Source organism: Polyodon spathula, chromosome 1 (genome assembly GCF_017654505.1).
Source record: "Polyodon spathula isolate WHYD16114869_AA chromosome 1, ASM1765450v1, whole genome shotgun sequence".
NCBI classification, from domain to species: Eukaryota; Metazoa; Chordata; class Actinopteri; order Acipenseriformes; family Polyodontidae; genus Polyodon; species Polyodon spathula.
The window spans coordinates 27,452,708-27,471,588 of record NC_054534.1 but is presented as its reverse complement, the minus strand read 5'-3'; the positions used below and the strand labels follow the sequence as shown (position 1 = coordinate 27,471,588).

Genomic DNA, 18,881 nt, shown 5'->3' with positions numbered 1-18,881 from the left:
ACAAGCTAAAAACAAATCGTGAATTTGCTGCATGTTCCATAAAACAAACTTCAAATAGAGGTGCACAGAGAAACACAAGAGGAGGTTACCTTGTGATACTCAACAAGATCAGACAGTGTTGAATGCACCAACTGCTCGACGCCAAGAAAACAGTAGGAATCCTCAGAGGCATCGATGAGAAAATGTTTGAAACTGTCTTGGCATCGGTAGGAAAGCACATAGCCCATAATCTTCTCACTGACTCGGATCAGAAAGGATCCTTGCCCCTTTGAGCGGAGCAGATCCTCTGCCTCCTCTCTCGATATGATGCCTAAAGAAAAAACAGGAAAAAAAAAAGCTGAAAATGTAAAATTTTTTTTTTTTGATTTTTGAACCATATGAAGTAATATACCAAACACCTGAGATGAGAAAGAATGGGAATGGAAAAGTGTTTATAAAATTTAGACTGGACTAGAAGTCCTCACATTGAATCCATAATTAAATGTGAAACACAAGTGTGTTTATAAAGAAGGAAAACTGTACTGAACTTGTTAACCCCGCTCCCCTCTCCACACACAGACAGGGAGTAACATCTGAGTCATGGTCACTTCTATTGGAATTGTCACCCTTGTTATTGATTTGGGCTTGTCGTGTCTTTCAAAGGGAGAAGGAAACTGCCATGCTACAGTAGGTCAGCAAGGTGAGTCCTGACAAAGCTTAAAACAAGGGATACGGAAAACATGCAAATGAGTCTTACCAACAAAACCATTAGCAGAGATGGGTTTTTTAGGGATAAAATATGTTTCATAATGCTGTACAGTACAGTACATAGTTGTGGACTTCAAAACAGGGAACTAAAATGTTGTTAATGTAGTCAACATTAATAGCAATACCAGTGTTTATTTAATCAGGATAATAAATCACTTGGGTGAAGAAAAAAAAAAAAAAAACGGTCTCATGACGTTTTGTTATCAGTTTTGTCCTGGCTCAACAACAGCATGACATGACAGAACTACAATGAATTCATATGAAAATACAAGAATACACCAGTGGGTTAAAATTGAATTTGACTGAATAAAAATTCCTGCAAATGTTAGTTTGTATTGCTTACTAGTTTTTTAAATGGTTCCTGTCGACGTAAACAACTTCAAACTGTACAGACTTGTAAACGACAAAGACCAACGGGCAATCTTTTCAATAGGTTTCAGGAAAGTGTCTGACTCTACCTACAGGAGGGCTATGTTCAAAATACAGACAAAAAGGAGTGCAGGTCTCAGGTGAGGTCTGAATGCCTACTTGGTAAGTAGGGAGTGAGGTTGCACAGGAATCTGTGTCAAATATTTATTTTTTAATATTTCAAAATAAATTAAACAAGCTAAAGGTTTTTAAATAAAAAATAATCAGATTTTAGCCAAATGCAATCCAAAACATCTACAGGAGAGTAGGAGAGTATGAGATTGGTAATGATCAAGTCAGTCACCTTGTTCACCATATGGAGTGTGATGACAGACAGCCGGATGTACCGACATAGATCAGCACATAAGGGTCCCCTTATAAATAGGCTGGTTTGATCCAAAAACCATTGTGTGTTAAATGTTGCAGAGGATTAGTTTGACTGGATTTTGCCTTATTATCAATAATTACTGTAACAAACCACTCAATAATTCTGAATTAAAAAATACTAAAAGAAACTAAAATTCAATGACAAACACTTGCACTAGAAGTCATGAATTTCGTCTACGCTTTCAGCCTATTTAAACCCCATTGAGAAAGCCTGGGATGAGTTAGGATGGACACTTCAACAGCGGCAAGGACAACCTCATAAAGTAAACCTATATATAGCTCACCATGAAACCAGGGTGCAATACGCTCACTGTGCTTTTCGTAACCAGCTCGACGTGGGATCTGCTCTTCTTTAAACCACCTGATGATGACCTCTCGGGTCGAGGTAGAGAGTGTCCTCCGAAGTCCTGCTTTACTGGAAATCACAACAGGGAAAATATTACCTGGCGAACAGTTAACCTCGCAGGAAATGATTAGACTGGTGTAATCAGCACAAGCAAACAGGTGCTTGGTGGGAAAAGCACAAGGTAACCGTTTCATTTTAACACATATTCTACTAAGGTGGAAAGACAAACAAATGCATGTATCTCAGGTTTCAGCAAGGCTGTGAAATACTGAGATTTATGACACTGCAGCTAATCCAACAATGTCCAACCAAAGTGAAACTTGCTATACAGTACATATTTATTCTTTCAGTTACCACCACATGTAAATGATACTGAACAAAAGGTTGTTCTGATGGTCACTGTTTACCACAATGCAAATTCAACACTAGGATTATACAGTCTCCATTGTACAGTAATTTGAAAGAAAAAAAACCTCAACTAAATCTATAATTTTATCATAAACCTCCCAAATTGTAAGAAAACAAGGGCTAAATTGCAATGAACTAGTGTGCACTGAAGATCCGACTGAAAGACTGTACCAAACAGTCAACTGGGATCCACATGTTACATTGTCAACCTTACAATGAATGTTTCTATGAGTAATTGGCCTGGAAAGGTAATCTTATAGAATTAATGTAGAGCACACGTTATTAAAATGTAGTTTTGAACTGAAAGTAAGGGTGCTCGAATATACAGCATTGAACATGTGTCATTGCTGGCCTTATAAACTGTAAGGTTTGTGTGTGTTTATGTTTTGTTGAAGTGAAGGGAGTGGCATCAAGGTGGTTTTACAACATTTTATTTCCTCTGGTTTGAAAAAGCTATACACGTTTTGCTGTTAGTATTATCGAAATGATGTAAATTTGAAAAAGGCCACCATCACAGTAATGCACAAGCCCTTAATTAGATTTAGAAGCAGCTCTTACCTTCCAGTCACATGATCATTGTGGGTGTTATTTCTTGGCTTCGGTTTTGGTGGAAGAGGCTTTCCACCACCAAATGCCTTTGACATGGCCGCCACTGTACCATGCTTGACAGCCTTCAGCGAGTGACGCTTGTGGTCATCTCTTGCTTGTTTCGCAATAAACCTCCTTTGCACATCTGCTGCCTTAGACTTCCTCACTAACCATGAAGACAAGGAGTGCCGTAAGCTTTCTGAACTTCAAATGAGTGCTAGTCCAGTGCAGAACTATATTCAGCCCACTCACTGCACGCGTTACAGGAAGTTACCACGATTACAAACCCAGTTATGCAGTCAAACAGTTTTGACAAATTCAGACACAAAGAAAAACGGGGTAAATCCCCTTCTGGCTTGATAATGTTTTTTTCTCCCAAAAACTGGCAACAGCTCATATATTCTTCTTCTAGCTGCAACAAGAACACATGTCTTTCAAATCAAGTGCACACTTACCATCTCAACACTTGGGAGGAATAGTTGGTATTGTACCTTCTCCATCTTGCAAACAGCTAAGCAGTAGAAACGGATTGCAATGGTATACAAAACCTTGAACAGGGAGTCCCTCCACATGTGGGGTCATAAACAGCAACATGGTAGAAGATCGGTTCACGAATACCGACTTATATTGACTTGTTTTGTTCCGGCTTTAATTCGTTTTTTTTGTTATGACTTTCACATTTTAGGTCTGTGCTTCGCTACAGTCTTGGGTGGACTATATGAATTTATAGGGACGGTCTCAGAATTTGGAGCAAATTCTCTTGAGCCTCTGTTGCCCAGCAACAAGTGAATATTATATGAGCAGATAAGTCCCTGCCCCCCCGCTCCCCCTAGGGGCAATGGGAATTTAATTGTATTAATATTATTATTACTATTATTATTATTATTATTATTATACACTACACGCTTTGCATTATGGAGCTTTTCCATACAAAAATAAACACAGATTTTTACTATAATGCTGTTTTTTTGTACCCCAGCTAATTTGCTCTTGAAGACATTCCTGCTATTCTATTCATGTATTCGAGTTCTACCAAATGACACGTACGAGACTCCTGCCACTCCTTGTCTTCACTCTTCTCCACGGATTGTTGGACTTCCCTGAGGTCCATATAAATCCTCTGGGTTCTCTCTTCCTCTAATCGTTTCAGTTTTTCCTCATGTTGCCGTCTCTCTTCTTCCTCCCTCATCTGAAATGAACAAGACCAGTATGTAACATAGCCAACTTGCACACACATTGAACTTCTTGCTCTGCATTTTTCAGCCAGCAGTTTCTGAAAAATAACCATTTCTCTGAAAATAACAAATTCAAACTAACACCTCAAGCTCCCGGTACTTTCCAAACTAACCACCTTTTTTAAAAATAAGTCCGTACCCAGTGATAACCATCTATTATTACTTATTTCCTAACAGACACCCTTACTCAGGACAACTTACAGTTGTATACAGAATAAAATATATATCAAGAATTACAGTACAATCAAGAGCAAGATACAAATACAAAGACTTCAGTTCTAATAAAAGCAAATACAAAACACAGTACGATTTGATATAGTGGCAGTTCAAGACCAAGAAACAGTGTTGATAGTTACATCAGGGTTAGATACGAGTGCAAGTGAAATACAAAATGCTACAGACTGGATTAAGTGCAGGATTAAATACAGTAAAATAGGGAGCAGATAAGTGCAAGCTAAAGTGCATTAAAAGCAGATATATGCTATATTCTTTATTGAAAAGTTGAGTTTTACAGGTGTTGTCTGAAGAGGTGTGTCTTGTGGAGGTGCCAGAAGGTGGTCAGGGATTAGGCAGTCCTGACATCCGTACGAAGGTTGTTCCACCATTGCGGGGCGAGGGTGTAGAAGAAGCGATCTCTGGAGACAGAGGAGCATACAGGATGTACAGCCAGTCTTCTAGTGCAGGCGAAGCAGAGAGGTCGGGTGGGGGTGTAGGGAGAGGCGAGGGTCTGGAGGTAGCTGGGTGCAGTCTGGTCAAGGCATCGGTAGGTGAGTACAAGAGTCTTGAACTGGATACGAGCAGTGATGGAGAGCCAGTGGAGTGAGCGGAGCAGTTGTATAGCGTCTGAGAAGCCAGGCAGAGAAAACACCAGGCGAGCAGCAGAGTTCTGGATGACCTGGAGCGGACGGGTGGCGGACGCAGGGAGGCTGCCCAGGAGGGAGTTACGGTAGTTTAGGCGGGAGAGTATCAGGGCCTGGACGAGGAGCTGCATGGAGTAGTTGGCGAGGAAGGGTCGATTCTTCGTATGTTGCTCAGCAAGAATCGGCAGGTGCGTGCTAGAGTAGAGATGTGCCGGGAGTAGGCAAGGCAGGGGTCCAGGGTTACTGGCTGAGGATCTTGGCTGAGGAGGGGGGAGAGCATGGTAGACTCCAGAGGAATGGAGATAGAGAGATCAGAGGAGGGGGAAGATGAGGAAGGGAAGAAAAGCAGCAGATTTAGAGAGGTTGAGCTTGAGGTGATGCGAGTGCATGCAGGAGGAGATAGCAGACAGACATAGAGATATGGGAGGGGATGGTGGGGTCAGAGGGGGGAAAGGAGAGGAAGATCTGAGCATAATCAGCATAGAAATGGTATGAGAAACCATAGGATGCGATGAAGGGGCCCAGGAAGTAGCTGTAGAGAGAGAGAGAGAACAGGAGAGGACCCAAGACTGATCCCTGGGGAACTCCTGTTGATTGAGGGTGAGGTGTGGCGGTTGAGCCGTGCCAGGTTACCTGGTAGGTGAGGTTGGAGAGGGAGGAGAACCAGGCCAGAGCTGTGCCTGAGAGTCCTAGGTCAGCAAGAGAGAATAGAAGAATAGAGTGATCGACAGTGTCAACGGCAGCAGAGATCAAGGAGAATTAGGGCAGAAGAGAGAGAGGCAGCACAAGCAGAGTTTAGCAAGTTAGTGACAGACAAGAGAGCAGTTTCAGTGGAGTAAGCAGAGCGGAAACCAAATTGAACAGGGTCCAGCAAAGAGTGATTAGACAGGAAAGCAGAGAGCTGGCGGTGTACTGCCCGCTCGAGGGTTTTAGAGAGGAAGGGTAAGAGGGAGACAGCAGAGTAGGGTAAGTTTTTTGAGGAGCAGGGTGATAGAGACTTATTTGAAGGCAGAGGGAAAGAGGCCAGAGAGGAGAGAGGTGATGAGAAGGGAGGAGATGAAGACGAGTAGAGCAGGAGCAGCAGCTTGAAAGAGGTGAGTGGTATGGAGGGCCAGGGTGCACGTGGTGGGTTTGTGGCACTGGAGGAGAGGTCAGAGTCTGCGAGGGTAGAGAAGGAGGGCAAGTTAGTAGGTGAGACAGAGGGTGTTGGGGGGGGTTGGGAGAGGTGTTAAAGAGTTTGCAGATATAAGAAATTTTAGAGAAGAAAGAAACAAAGTCATTAGAGAAGAGGAGGGAGGAGGTGGGGGGAGGATTTAGAAGGGAGGAGAAGGTAGAGAAGAGTTTCTGGGGGTTGTTAGTGGAGGACTGGATAATAGATTGGAAATAGGAGCGTTTAGCAGGAGAGTGTAAAGGAGAAGGGGGAGAAGAGGGAGCAGTAGAGGTCTAGGGCAACAAGGATTTTGGTTCACTTCCATTTCTTTTCAGCACAGCCCAGTTCTGTTCTTGCCGAGCAGAGCACAGAGGAGAGCCAGGGTAGGGGAGGGGAGGGGAGGGGTGGGCAGGTCGGGAGGTTAGGGGACAGAGGGTCAAGGGAGAAGAAGAGGGTGGAGGTAGCAGAGTCTACAGAGTTAGGAGAAGGAGTCGATAGGGAGTAGATGAGAAAGAGCAGTGGAGGCAAGGACATAGGGGGAGAGAGCAGAGGTTACGACCGGAGATGACAGGGGGGTAGGTGGAGTAGGGACAGAGAAAAAGAGATGAAATAGTGATGAGAGGTCCAGAGGGGCGACAGAGAGGGTGGAGGGGCAACAGGCCCTGGAGAAGGTGAGGTCCAGTTTACAACCAGCTTTGTGGGTAGGAGGGGATGGAGACAGAGAGAGAGAGAGAGAGAGAGAGAGAGAGAGAGAGAGAGAGAGAGAGAGAGAGAGAGAGAGGTGGAGGATAAGAAAAAATCCGGCAGAAGGTGGGGTTAGAGTGATGGATATTGAAATGACCTAACAGGACAGTTGAGATAGACAGAGGGGAGGGAGGAGAGGAGATAGTCGAGTTCATCAAGAAAGTGATATGATCCGAAACAGCAATTGAAAGATTGTGCTCAACAATAAAGTTTGCAAAAAGTCACTGCATTATGTTCACCTGTACTCACCACAAATTCACGCACAGATTTATGATTTCCAATAGATTTTGCAAATTGTTGATGTTTTTTTTTTGTACCTACATAAACGATGCAACCGTGACATCCACCGTGTTTCACCAAGATGTCAGTCCGTCAATATTCACAGTAGGCATGCGAGTCAGAGATTTTACTTGTTTTAATAAAAGGCCATTATTCCTGTCTATATTTCTGGCAGGACAGCAGACTTCTTTTAGACGGAGGAGAGTAGGACATTTTTTTTTCTTATATCTGGCTGGTGATGAAACCTGAACGACTGTATAAGGCAACTGCGCGGCAGTTTCTCTAGGACTCCCTACACTGGTTGCTAAGCAACCCAGCTCACCGTTTTTAGTAAGTTAAGTAAAATACCAGTGAAATCTATTAAGAATAATATGTATATATAAATAGACAGGAAAAAAACACACATATGGTAGCCTGTTGAAGAAGTGTTTTTTATGTATATTTACAGGCTATACGTATATTTTTATATATTATACTGTATGTATTTTTTTTTATACATATATTTTTTCGTAGTATCAAACCCTTCGTCATAGCACCGTATTTTACCCTCCAAAATAGTAGCTGCTACAGCAAAATCGTAGCACTTCGGATCTCTGGGAGTGCCAGATGCGCCCTACAGCCTGGAGATCGCAGGTTCGAATCCATTGTCATTGTCAAATATCATTGCTCACCGTGACCCGGGGTTCCTAGGTGGTGGTGCACAATTGGCTGAGCGCCCACCAGAACTCTTGAGTTGCCAGACCCAGCCTTTGCAGCTCGAATCTAGAATCGAAACTGCCTGAAAAACCCTCACCTACTTGACATCACCTACCTGCTCTGAATTAATTACACTTCAAAGAGGGTAAGCAAATATTAATCGCCTGAAAAATAGATAAGCATAAGTAGAATATGCATATACTAGGTGGTTGAGATAGACCTGTACGCCTGAATAACACAGCATTGTTTCATGATAGTTTTTTGCAAAGCTTAATTAAAGAAAACAGGATGACATTCGCAAACAGTATAAAACAGTATGTAAACTGTAAAATGTTTAAGATTGAGATGCGTTCCGAATAGAGGTGTCACATGTTCTTAATTAAATATAGCTTCTCTGGAGGAAGCTGTTATTCTAATATAAGTGTGGTGTCTGTTTTTTTGTTCCTCTCATAAAGTCTACTGGGTTTTTAGGCTCATTTCACTCCAGCCCAGTGCATGAGTAAAAAATTTTTAAACCACCTGGAGAACTGTTCCTCCTGAGCTCTACCTTTACAATGCTTGAACGTGACAAAGCACAAGCAGGCACTGTACAGAATTGCAAAGTAAAGCACATCAATAAAGACGGCAAACCAGAGTAAATTATGGTAAATGCATAGTATAATCATGGGAAAAGCATGACACAACTGCAAAAATACCATGGGCAACTTTTATAAGGAAATATAAGAATATCAGAATAGGACTGGGTGATACCTATCTTAGAATGGAATCTTCCACAGCCCCAGATGTTTCTAAAAATATGTTTCCTAAAAAGTAGCTCGCTGTGTGCTACATTCACCGTATATGGAGTAACAAATGCCCACACAAAACCTTTTGTAAGGGTATTTGTTTATATTCTGTAACTAGTCCTTACCTGACACAATTAGCTGTTTATTTTTAAATAGCATTGGATTGAGCATAGTTTAAAATATTTCACCAATTATCACTTTTATAATTCAGAATGTATTACTTTTAACAATATAATACAACTACTAAGTTTTGTACAATTTCGTGTTATCATCACTCCTAACTGTTAAGCCAGGTACTGTATGTGATTTACCTTTAATTCCAATTCGGTTCTCTTCTGTTCAGCAGCCTCACTTAGTCTGGCTTGCTTTTCCTCAAGAGCCGCCTTCTTCCAGCTGTCTAGAGAGCTGTCCATCTGGGGCTCCAGGGACAGCGCATTGGAAAATCTTTTATCCAGCTCCTCCTTGTTCTTTCTCCTTAACATAAAAACAGTGAAAAAGTGGATTCGATATTCCATAAATACTTACAGACTCTCCAAATTACTTTATAACACAACACACTTATTTTACAATTAGGTGGTACATTTAAAAAGCGTTCAAGATCTTGCCTTTTAAAAGGATTGGTACACATTTAAGTTAATCTTTTTTCAATAAATCCAATAATACATATTAAACAATCTCGTAGTGAACTGAACCCAAAGAGCTCTACGCAACCTGACAGCCCTAAAGTTCCTAAGAAAGGTTGCTTCACTACAGTCTGTGCATGAAAATGCTGCTTTTCATGATTTACTGTAGATGTAAAATAAAGAACAGGGAAATGTGAAGGAAGTGAAACGACTGTAAACATTTTTTAAATGTTAAAAGCCATGTTCATGCTTATTATGTATGAGGAAATCAAAGATACTGTACCAAATAATGCAAATTACAAGCTTGACAGAATTTAAATGGATACATACAGTACTGTAGAAGGGAACTGACCAAAATAATTTAGATACAGGAAGGCTATCTGGTAACCTGTGCTGATGCAGTTGATCCATTTTATTGGCTATTGAAATTGTTTGGAATTAGCTGGACAGATGAGTTAGAGCTGCAAGCATGAGACCACTTCAACTAACAGAGAGTCTTGAGCAATGTTTAAATACAGGTAGTGCTTGCTCTCAAGACATGTGTACATAACAAATCTGCGGTTTCACTCTCATAATACATGACATCAAGGGTTTAAAAAAGCCCAAACTTACACAATAGCAACCATTAATTATATAAGCAACCGGTATAGAACTGATAAACAGGTTTTATTGAAACATTTGTTTCAACACTTTGTAAGTCACACTTTTTGTAGTAAGGGCTCCCTGTAATCTACTCTTACTGTCTCTCGCACACAACATGTTGGATAATATCACTGATTGTAGATGGACACACAAAGTATTGTCATCTACAAATTATCTACAAATGCTTTAGCCAAAATGACCCCATCTGTGCAAGGTTATCAAGGGGGACTAGGTGGTTTAAGAAATTAAGAAAACAAAAAGGTAATTCCATTAATATGCTGAAATGGGGATTTGAAATGGTAGCCATTGTCTCTGCTATTTATGAAAAAAACTAAATGTGTATTTTGAAACAGAGCAACTGAAACATTATTTAGCAATTTCAAAATGTACAGTATTAAGGATAAGGTGGCAAAGTACAAACAATCAGATTTGCAGGGTTAATGTGCACTACAGAAACTGTGACTTAAAAACCACACACACACAGTACCAAGAAGGGGCATCACAATCTCAAAAACAAATACTAATTACGATACCTAAAAAATGAAAAACAGGCTTGCCACTGTACATTCTTTGACCATCTACTGTAAATAGACGTCTGGTAACTATGTAACCAAACCACTCCCCTGAACCTCCAGAATGAGGTGCATACTATAATGCAGTAGTACTCAATGGCTTCAACTGCAAAACTAAAAGTATGTTAGTATTAGACATCCCTTAAAGAACTGCACATACAACGTGATAAATAACACATGATTAAAAAAAAATGTGTGCATGTGAAAATGTAAATGTAATATATGTATAGGCATACCCCCGGGTCTCATTTTGGTAAAGGATGTTGCAATCAGGTTTTATCACAAGTGGATGAGCGGTTCTCTAAATCTATGTAAAAACGGGTGGGTGCCATAGTACAAGCAACAAAACAACCTCACTGAAGGTCCCTGGGACTAGATGCCATAATCTCACAGAATTATTCTGTCATTATTTCAGATCAATAGAACGACACAGCAGTGCCTCCATCTGCTTGGTTTGTTAGCTACAATACCTTGCTGACACCCCCCACAGATGCACACTAAAACCTGATACCTGCAGCAGATTGTCAAGATGCGACAGGCTGCAGTGCAGGAAAACTAAACCCTTCAGTTGCAAAATGCACTATAGTACACAACTCACATTGTGCACCAGTTCTGAGCTACCTTTACAGTACTATTGAAAAATACCATTAACTTAAAAGCCTCTTTCTAAACCAGTGGGAGGGGAGGGGAGGGGATAATCCAATATCAAGTCCACACTTTGCACTATTATTTTTGTGATTCATTAATAGAAACCATATCAGGCCATATTTTCAAAGCTCCATTCTTTAACCAACTCCTACTACAATGCATATTAAATTAAGGGATTACTAGATAATTACTAGATAAGCTTTCAAAGGCTTGCCAAGTATTCCTTTCAAATTCACAGAAAGAAGGAAAGAAAGCAGAAGCTCACAAAGTAAAAAAAAAAAAAAAAAAAAACAATAAAAAAAAGAAGCAGAGTTCTTGCTCTTTGAAGCCTTTCTGTTATCTGGTAGCTGACAGAGGTTCATTGAGAGGTCACGTTTAGTTAACAACAAACACTGGTCTACAGCTGTTGGAAGCTTAGGTTGATATTTGGGGGAGAGACAGTTGAATGATTGCTCTCTCTCTCTCTCTCGCTTTCTCTAGTACCCCTTTCAAACAAACGAGTTATGACAGCACCGATACTGCATTTTGGTCTGTGTGAATTGCCTATACCGTCACAGAGCACGTAAGAAGCAACAACGCTTCAAGAGACTGGCCCCAATCGCCGATCTAGTCAGCCCACCAGTTCCACACTTCCAGAGCCAATCCTATAAATGTCCTCCCCAGCCATCTACTCTCCTCAGCCCGTAAACTCACGATGAACTATTTAGCCCCCTGGGCCCTAGAATCATACAATACTATCTTCACTTCGGTTCAGTTTACCATATATCCTGCCACACCGGGTCTTCTGATCACTTCCTGGTCTTCATCACACACTGTCATGAAAACTGCACCTCCAGCTATCTACAATCAAAACATACTAGGCATCCAATTGAACCTAAGACTAAACTGAACTGTCCTTCTATCATTGGACTACCGCAAGCATCTTTACTATTACGAGGAACTCAAAAATCCTCACCCAATCCTAGCAAGGAGCCCATTCACTACCATAAAATTCCTTTGATCTGTTGCCCCCTACAACTCCATCTACAAGTACACCTTTGCCAGGACTTTCAATAATGCTCCCCAAGATCCCATGTTCATAACAGAAACAAATGAACCAGTAACTCGATCGTGGTTCTCAGTCCACCTATCCATGCCATTACTTTGCACAGGCTTCTCTTCCACACATTTTACAGGCCATTCTTTCAGAACTGGAGCAGCCAGACTTTCCTATCCATAATCGAACTCCTTGGCAGATGGGCCTCCAGTGCTGTAGAACAGTATATTAGAACTTCTCCGGAATGCATAGCTGTTGCTCAACTAGCCATGATCAATAGAGTGAGGAGTTGGGTATATTTTATTCATTTATTATGTTTATTCCTGCATTTAAGCTTTGTCCGGTCCACCCCGCTGATCCTGGCATCATCAGATCAGTTCCTCTTTCAGAAGGCGGTGGCTGCTTCTTCTCCCCTTAACAGGTGGGACCAGCGACCAAATAGTCCATCATCACCTCTCAGCATAGCCATACAAGCAGCCATCATCCTGACATCACCCTATAGAATTAACTAAATTTGCTTCACAAAGTCGAATTAAACCTTGTCAATAATGTTACGTTAACTTATTGAATAACAAACAGCTCTGTAGTTTTCCACATATTTAACGAAAAACTGACAAACTACAAAAATTTGACATTTTCAAAATCTAACATGAAATAATGTACTATTACGACTTCTGGTATACTTTTGCAATATTATTTTGTTTCTTTGATTACATGACATTTAAATTATGTTCATATAGTTTTTTATTTTTATTTATCAATCCTAAAAATTCTAGGTGATGCAAAACATTTGGCCATAGCTGTAGAGTTTACTTTATGAATCAGCATAATATGTGAACATAAACAGCCTACACTCGCATACTGAACATTTGTGACTATTTTACATATAAATGCAGGTGTACCCTCTACAAGCTTACTGGTGGCCTGTTCTTTGTTTTTGTTGCCCTGTTTATTGACATGCCTTGACAATAATACATATTTTAAGCTACCTATTCCCACACAACCGAATGTATAAACTGCAATGTAGTCAAATATTTGGAAATTAAATTGTTTTGTTTCACAAGAGAGACTGTGCAAGTACTGTAGAACTGACAAGCTGCACTCTGAACACCAGGTGAGAATGACTATGAATGAATAAAAGTATTTTAGGGTTCAATTACTTTATATGAATAAAAATTTAAGAAAAATATATAAAAAGAATTGGATAATGGCATGAGGACAAGGGGAAGTAAGTGAGCTGGTACCTGACCTCCTCTGCCTCTCGCTGTGCTTGCTGGCGTGCTCTCTCTGCCATGATGTCATCACAGATCTCGTCGTAAGTTCTGTCTTGAAGGTGTTCTCCCATTACCCAAACCCACACATCATTGTCTGAACCCAGCAGCCATTTCACTGACTTTCCATTGGCTGCAACATAAATCAATGCATGTTAAGACTTCTGATTACTGAACTGGCAGCTTGGAAATTCAAGTTGAATGCAATTTCCCCAGCTCTATCAACATATTTTTTCCGGTGATTAATGGTTTTACCCAGAAGACACTGAGCGATTAAAAGTGCACAAAAGATAAGATTGATGGAATTATTTTATTAGGCTGGTTATTTGACACATGGTACAAGGGGAAGTCATTTCACCGTGAACACAATTTTTTTTTTCAAATAGGCAGAATTTTGGAACAGACAGTTTTATAAATATTGACGTAGTTTAACTGAGTGTGCGTAAGTAACCTAGCCTTTGATCCTCAGCTACGTTTGAGGAAATCTATACTTGCCAGTGTCATTCTAAATGATGCTAAACTTTGTGCACAAAGTTGTATAAGATATGCAAAAACCTTTTACCAAAAATGGAAGACTAAGCTATGAATATGGTACATAGGTATGTATTTTTTATTGTGTACGAGGTGGGATCCTTGGAGCTCATGTCTTCACAAAAAAAATAAAAAATTCAGTTTAAATGGAACCAGCGTTTCACATACGCATCCACTAAATACTATACGTGTTCTATCGACTCTGTGTTTAAGTTACCTTTCTTTGATTTCTTCTTGAGCGACTGCTCTTTCTCCAGCAGGGCCTCTTTTACCTTCCATTTCCGAACTTGCTCTTCCCTCATCTTAAAGAAGAGGATCTGTTTTTGTTCTTCATTTAGCTCAGCCAAGAGTTCCGGCTCAATCCACATATCAGCCAAAATCTGCTCCAACATGGTAACAGCCACGCAGCTCAAGCCTGCTTCAAAGTCTTCTAAAAACACAGCGTGGGACGACAGTAGACGCTTTATTCAACACGCTGAGAAATAATGGCAGGAACTGAAGGCTGTAAAAACTACAGCTCAATTTTGTAACTTATTATCATATCCTCATGGAGGTTGTTTCATTCCTGCAAGGAAACAGACTCAAAATTAAAGTGGAGCCAAATTGTTATGCATCAAGTCAACTAATGATTACATATTCTTTCTGCTAGCAGTATAGTCACTGGGTGAAGCTTACCAAACCAGACTGTGCAACCATTGACATGAAAAGCAAACACAAACACAAAAGTCACAAAGGAAAAAAAGTTTAAGTGGACTACACACCGTGCATGAAACAGGTTACATGTTTAAACTCTTAGCCTACACATTTGTTTTTGTACTTCGACTTGCTTCAACCAAAAACAACTGAATGTCCGGAGCCATCGTTGACAGCCCTTCTATACAGTATATTCTTATAGGATGATGAACGTTAGTGTTTGTTAGAATATCAGCACGAGTAGAAGTGAAGGGGCTGTGGCTGAAAGCTGAGGTCCGTTTAACTACTACGACTGTCAATATTACCTATACAGCAACATTCCCCATCCTCTATTATAGAGTGCTTTATAATTAACCCACAACTTACAAACCCAGCTGGATTTGTTTTCTAATCTTTTTACCATTTAGTCCTTTGTCAGTTTCATTGAAACATGGGAAAAGGTTGATGAAGAGAATACCGGTCAGTGGCTAAGCTGCACAGACGATTGTGATGTCACCATTTTGAATGGACTTTGCAGATAATGGAATTCCTAGAGGTGCCTCAGGTATGATTTTTTAAAGCAGAGGACATCAACCATGCCGATATGGAGAACACATCACGGTTAAAACTGAAAGTGGCACGGTCAATGTCATGAATAGGATTTCTCTGACGCGTCATGGAATACACGATCCTAAGCGATCTGTAATATACAGCATATGCAATTACAAATGTTTGTTATATGACGTTTACCTTTATTTTATTTTTTTTAATTATTAAATGTACAGCAGCAATAGAACTCCAAAGCAGGCTACTTCCATTAAGTTTCATTATTTATTACAGTGTCATTGAAACAGAAAAACTACGAGCAGGAGTCAATATTAAGGAGGTTTGGGGTCCATTCCTGTTTTGTTTTTTTTAAATTCCAATTCCATTTTCAATTCCTTTTTAAAATAAATTCCCAGTTCCAATACATGATTCATCTCAATTGCAATGAGCCTCTCAGTGACAACAAATTACTTACATGTAACTGTGTTAGTCAATTAAACTGTCTTCAAACTGTCTCTAAAGTATAAAATTCCAGTTCCTTTGAAGGAACTGGAATTCGGAATTGATTTTGAAAGGGAATTAGAGATGGAATTGAAAAACAGGAATTGATCCTAACTCCCACTGTAGTAAGTGAAAGAAACTAAAAATGACTCATGTCTATTTGAAACAGGAATTATTGACCAAAACACACAGGTGACATCACACAAGGACATTCAGCAATGACATCTTCATGGAACTTTTTCCTAGAAATGTTTAACTTTCAGATAAGAGAATGGTGATTAGTTTAAACTGTAAAGTCCACCCATATGACAAATGCCGCGGAATTTGATCCCCACCCACAGCATTCAGACGTAAACTCTTTACAGCAAGACATTGATGCTGCCATATATATATATAATATATATATATATATATATATTATTATATATATATATAATATATATATATATATAACATTTCTTGTTAATGCAAACACAAGCAAAAAAAGAAATAAGGAAGAAACATGCTATTCTTGGAATGAAATATTTTACAATGTGCTTGTAAAATTATCTACTGGGAAAATTCAGAAATGCAGCAAAGAGAATTTATAGATATACACGTTTAGAAATGTGTTTTTCATTACATTATCTAAATAAACATAAAAACCTTTGAAAAGCATACATAGTAAAATACTCAACAAAATAAATTAAAAAAAAAAACCCCACTGCATCTGGCATGTTAGAGGCGTGTCACCTGTTATGGAATAGTTTGTATCATGGATATGGCCAGAGGTTAAAATTATTATTATTATTATACAAACACGGGAGACAGAACTTAATTGGAAAAAAAACCACACATAGAATATTGCCATATAATACTGTTATTAAGACAACAACTCAAAGAACAATAACTCAAAGTAATTCACATGGCCTCAATGTCAGCCATCATTATATAAATTAACGCTGTGGTTACACAGGTTAACTCGCATACAGTTTGTATTCTGCAAATACATCACGTTATTAAGCCTCTACTATACGTGTCTTATTGCAGCGTGGCTTTGTAAAATTACTGCCGCAAAGTACATTTTTAATGTACCTATAAAAATGACTTACTGCATTTAAAATCATGGTAACACACAAGTCCACATCAATAAGAATTCAAAACTATGAGCTAATGACTTATGAAGCACATAAATTAACGCGGCACTGGCTTGCATTCATGTTAAACGGGCATTAAAATAATAATTTTAAAAACGTATTCTTCAGTGTTAATTCCATTCATTCGTAGTTTAGCCGTGTACTTTATCAGCAAACCTTTCTGACTAGTAAAACACTAGCGTTTCCATTTCTCAAGTGATATAACTTACCTCATCATGTCACCCTGTGTGGAAACTACCAGCCCTGACCGGTTATTGGAGAACTGTTTTTTGTTTTGTTTTACAGATTATTGAATACAAAAAGATATTTAGTTATATTAAACAAAACAAATCACGGATATGGATATTTTTTGGATGAACTTACTAAAACAACGCTTTAAATTGAGTTGTATTTCAGGTCATTCAAAATTATTTTCTTCTTGACGTCGATATTGTCCTAGAAAGTTTAACTGGCATTTGTTCTCCACAGCCGCTACACTTCTTTTTTGCTTCCCCCTTCAATGCTCTTCGATTGGATGTAGAATAGAACAAACAAGAGTCATGCCGACTAACCCGTTTGAATAAGCGTCGCAAACGAAGAAGACGAATCATATTGAAAGTTCTTCTTACCTGTAAAGTATGTTGCTTATACCAATGCGTTGTCGTTCATTATCGTTATTGTCACACATACCGCATGTTTTTAAAAGCAGTCTGCATTCACTGAGTAGGGAGTCTGATCAGTAAGTGTGATTGCATACGATCCCCCTATCACCAATAACAACACCTCAATTTCCTCAGTGCATGTAACCTGTAAACTGCATACAGGTTTCAAAGCGTGAGAGGTATTTGCTCGAACAAAGAAAACAGCCCCAGGGGAATGTTAACAAGCTGCTCTGGAAACAGGTCTGGTAACGTAAGGAGAAGTAAACTAAACTATTGAGAGATTAGTATATTGTAGTAAAAATCTTATATTTTATTGTTTTATTATTACAAACTCGTTTTATATCTTATTTGTTCTCATTCTATATTAAAAATACGTTTTTGTTACTTTTTCAATTTAAGTTTAATAAAATTTTGTATTACTGTTTTTCATTTTTAATGGTTTATTTATTTATTTGTGTGTGTGTGTTACACTTTGGGTGTAAGACACTATAGAAATGTGAATTGTATTGAATCATAGCTCTGCCAGTACAGTTTTCTATTAAATGTAGTGTTCCCACCTGTTATACATCAAAAGTCCCAATACCAAAGAAGTACCAGTGCTTGAAGAGTGTATAACTTGTACTGTATTACGCAAGTGATGCTCCGGTGCACTTAGATCATGTAACAGAGCATGGCTTGGCAAGATACCTTTTGTTATTCATATGGACTTGAATCATTTTTCAATCAGTCTGCAGCTAGATGCTCATTCTTTTCAAAGCCAGATAGTTTTGTAATAGTTTAAGCAAATGTATGTACAATATTATCTAAGCTAATAATTCTCAGAGTCTTGTTGTTTTTGTGTGTGTTGTTAATGTATTGCCAGGACATCTTTGTAAATGGGATTTCAAAACCACTGAATATGGAAATGAAAATCAAATCATGGCCTATGCCAAAGATACTGGACAACAGACAGTGACCCGGGACCATCAGAAACAAAATCCACTGGTAGCACGGGACAGACTCAGGATTTGAAATGCACTCCGTGGCAGTGTTTAACAAGGTAGGATTGTCCTAGTTTTCAGCCTTCATATTTGTTCCCGGTTGGAAACAGTAAAATTGGTAAATAGTCCCAGTTTTGCTACTGTATTAAGATTTGTTAGCAAGTTAACATCAGTTAAGTTACATTGTAGTAGCAGCATTCAGAAATACAGTAAACAATCTTATTTGTTTAATAATTCTGCTTCTGTGTTTGTTAATTCATATTTTATTTAAATTCCCAGGCCATGTCTAGCTGACAAAGCTGCAAGGCGGCAAAAGCTCTGGTTGATAGCATACAAGGGACAGGCAGTCTACACGGTAACATGGCTTGATAGGAAGATTCCAAGACCTTGCTTCAGTTCCAGGCTGAGCTTTGCATCCTTAAGCAGTGAGCAAAAAACAAACAGTAAAA

The 18,881-nt window shown here is 39.2% G+C and overlaps 1 protein-coding gene across 4 annotated transcripts in view; it reads right to left on the bottom strand.

Annotated features, from left to right (window-relative positions):
- Positions 1 to 18,881, bottom strand: part of LOC121316705 (SH2 domain-containing protein 4A-like) — a 69,424-nt gene that overhangs the window by 1,401 nt on the left and 49,142 nt on the right. For 2 of the 4 annotated variants that reach the window (XM_041251787.1, XM_041251814.1), the window contains 7 exons: positions 14,174 to 14,521; positions 13,399 to 13,558; positions 8,945 to 9,107; positions 3,932 to 4,073; positions 2,855 to 3,050; positions 1,827 to 1,957; positions 90 to 310 (listed from right to left, as the gene is read on the bottom strand). In XM_041251787.1, coding sequence (XP_041107721.1) covers positions 90 to 310; positions 1,827 to 1,957; positions 2,855 to 3,050; positions 3,932 to 4,073; positions 8,945 to 9,107; positions 13,399 to 13,558; positions 14,174 to 14,348 — 1,188 coding nt within the window. In that variant the 5' untranslated portion in view covers positions 14,349 to 14,521. Of the gene's footprint in view, positions 1 to 89; positions 311 to 1,826; positions 1,958 to 2,854; positions 3,051 to 3,931; positions 4,074 to 8,944; positions 9,108 to 13,398; positions 13,559 to 14,173; positions 14,522 to 17,174; positions 17,783 to 18,881 lie in introns of those variants that run through there. The other 2 variants (XM_041251798.1, XM_041251807.1) reach the window with 2 other exon arrangements.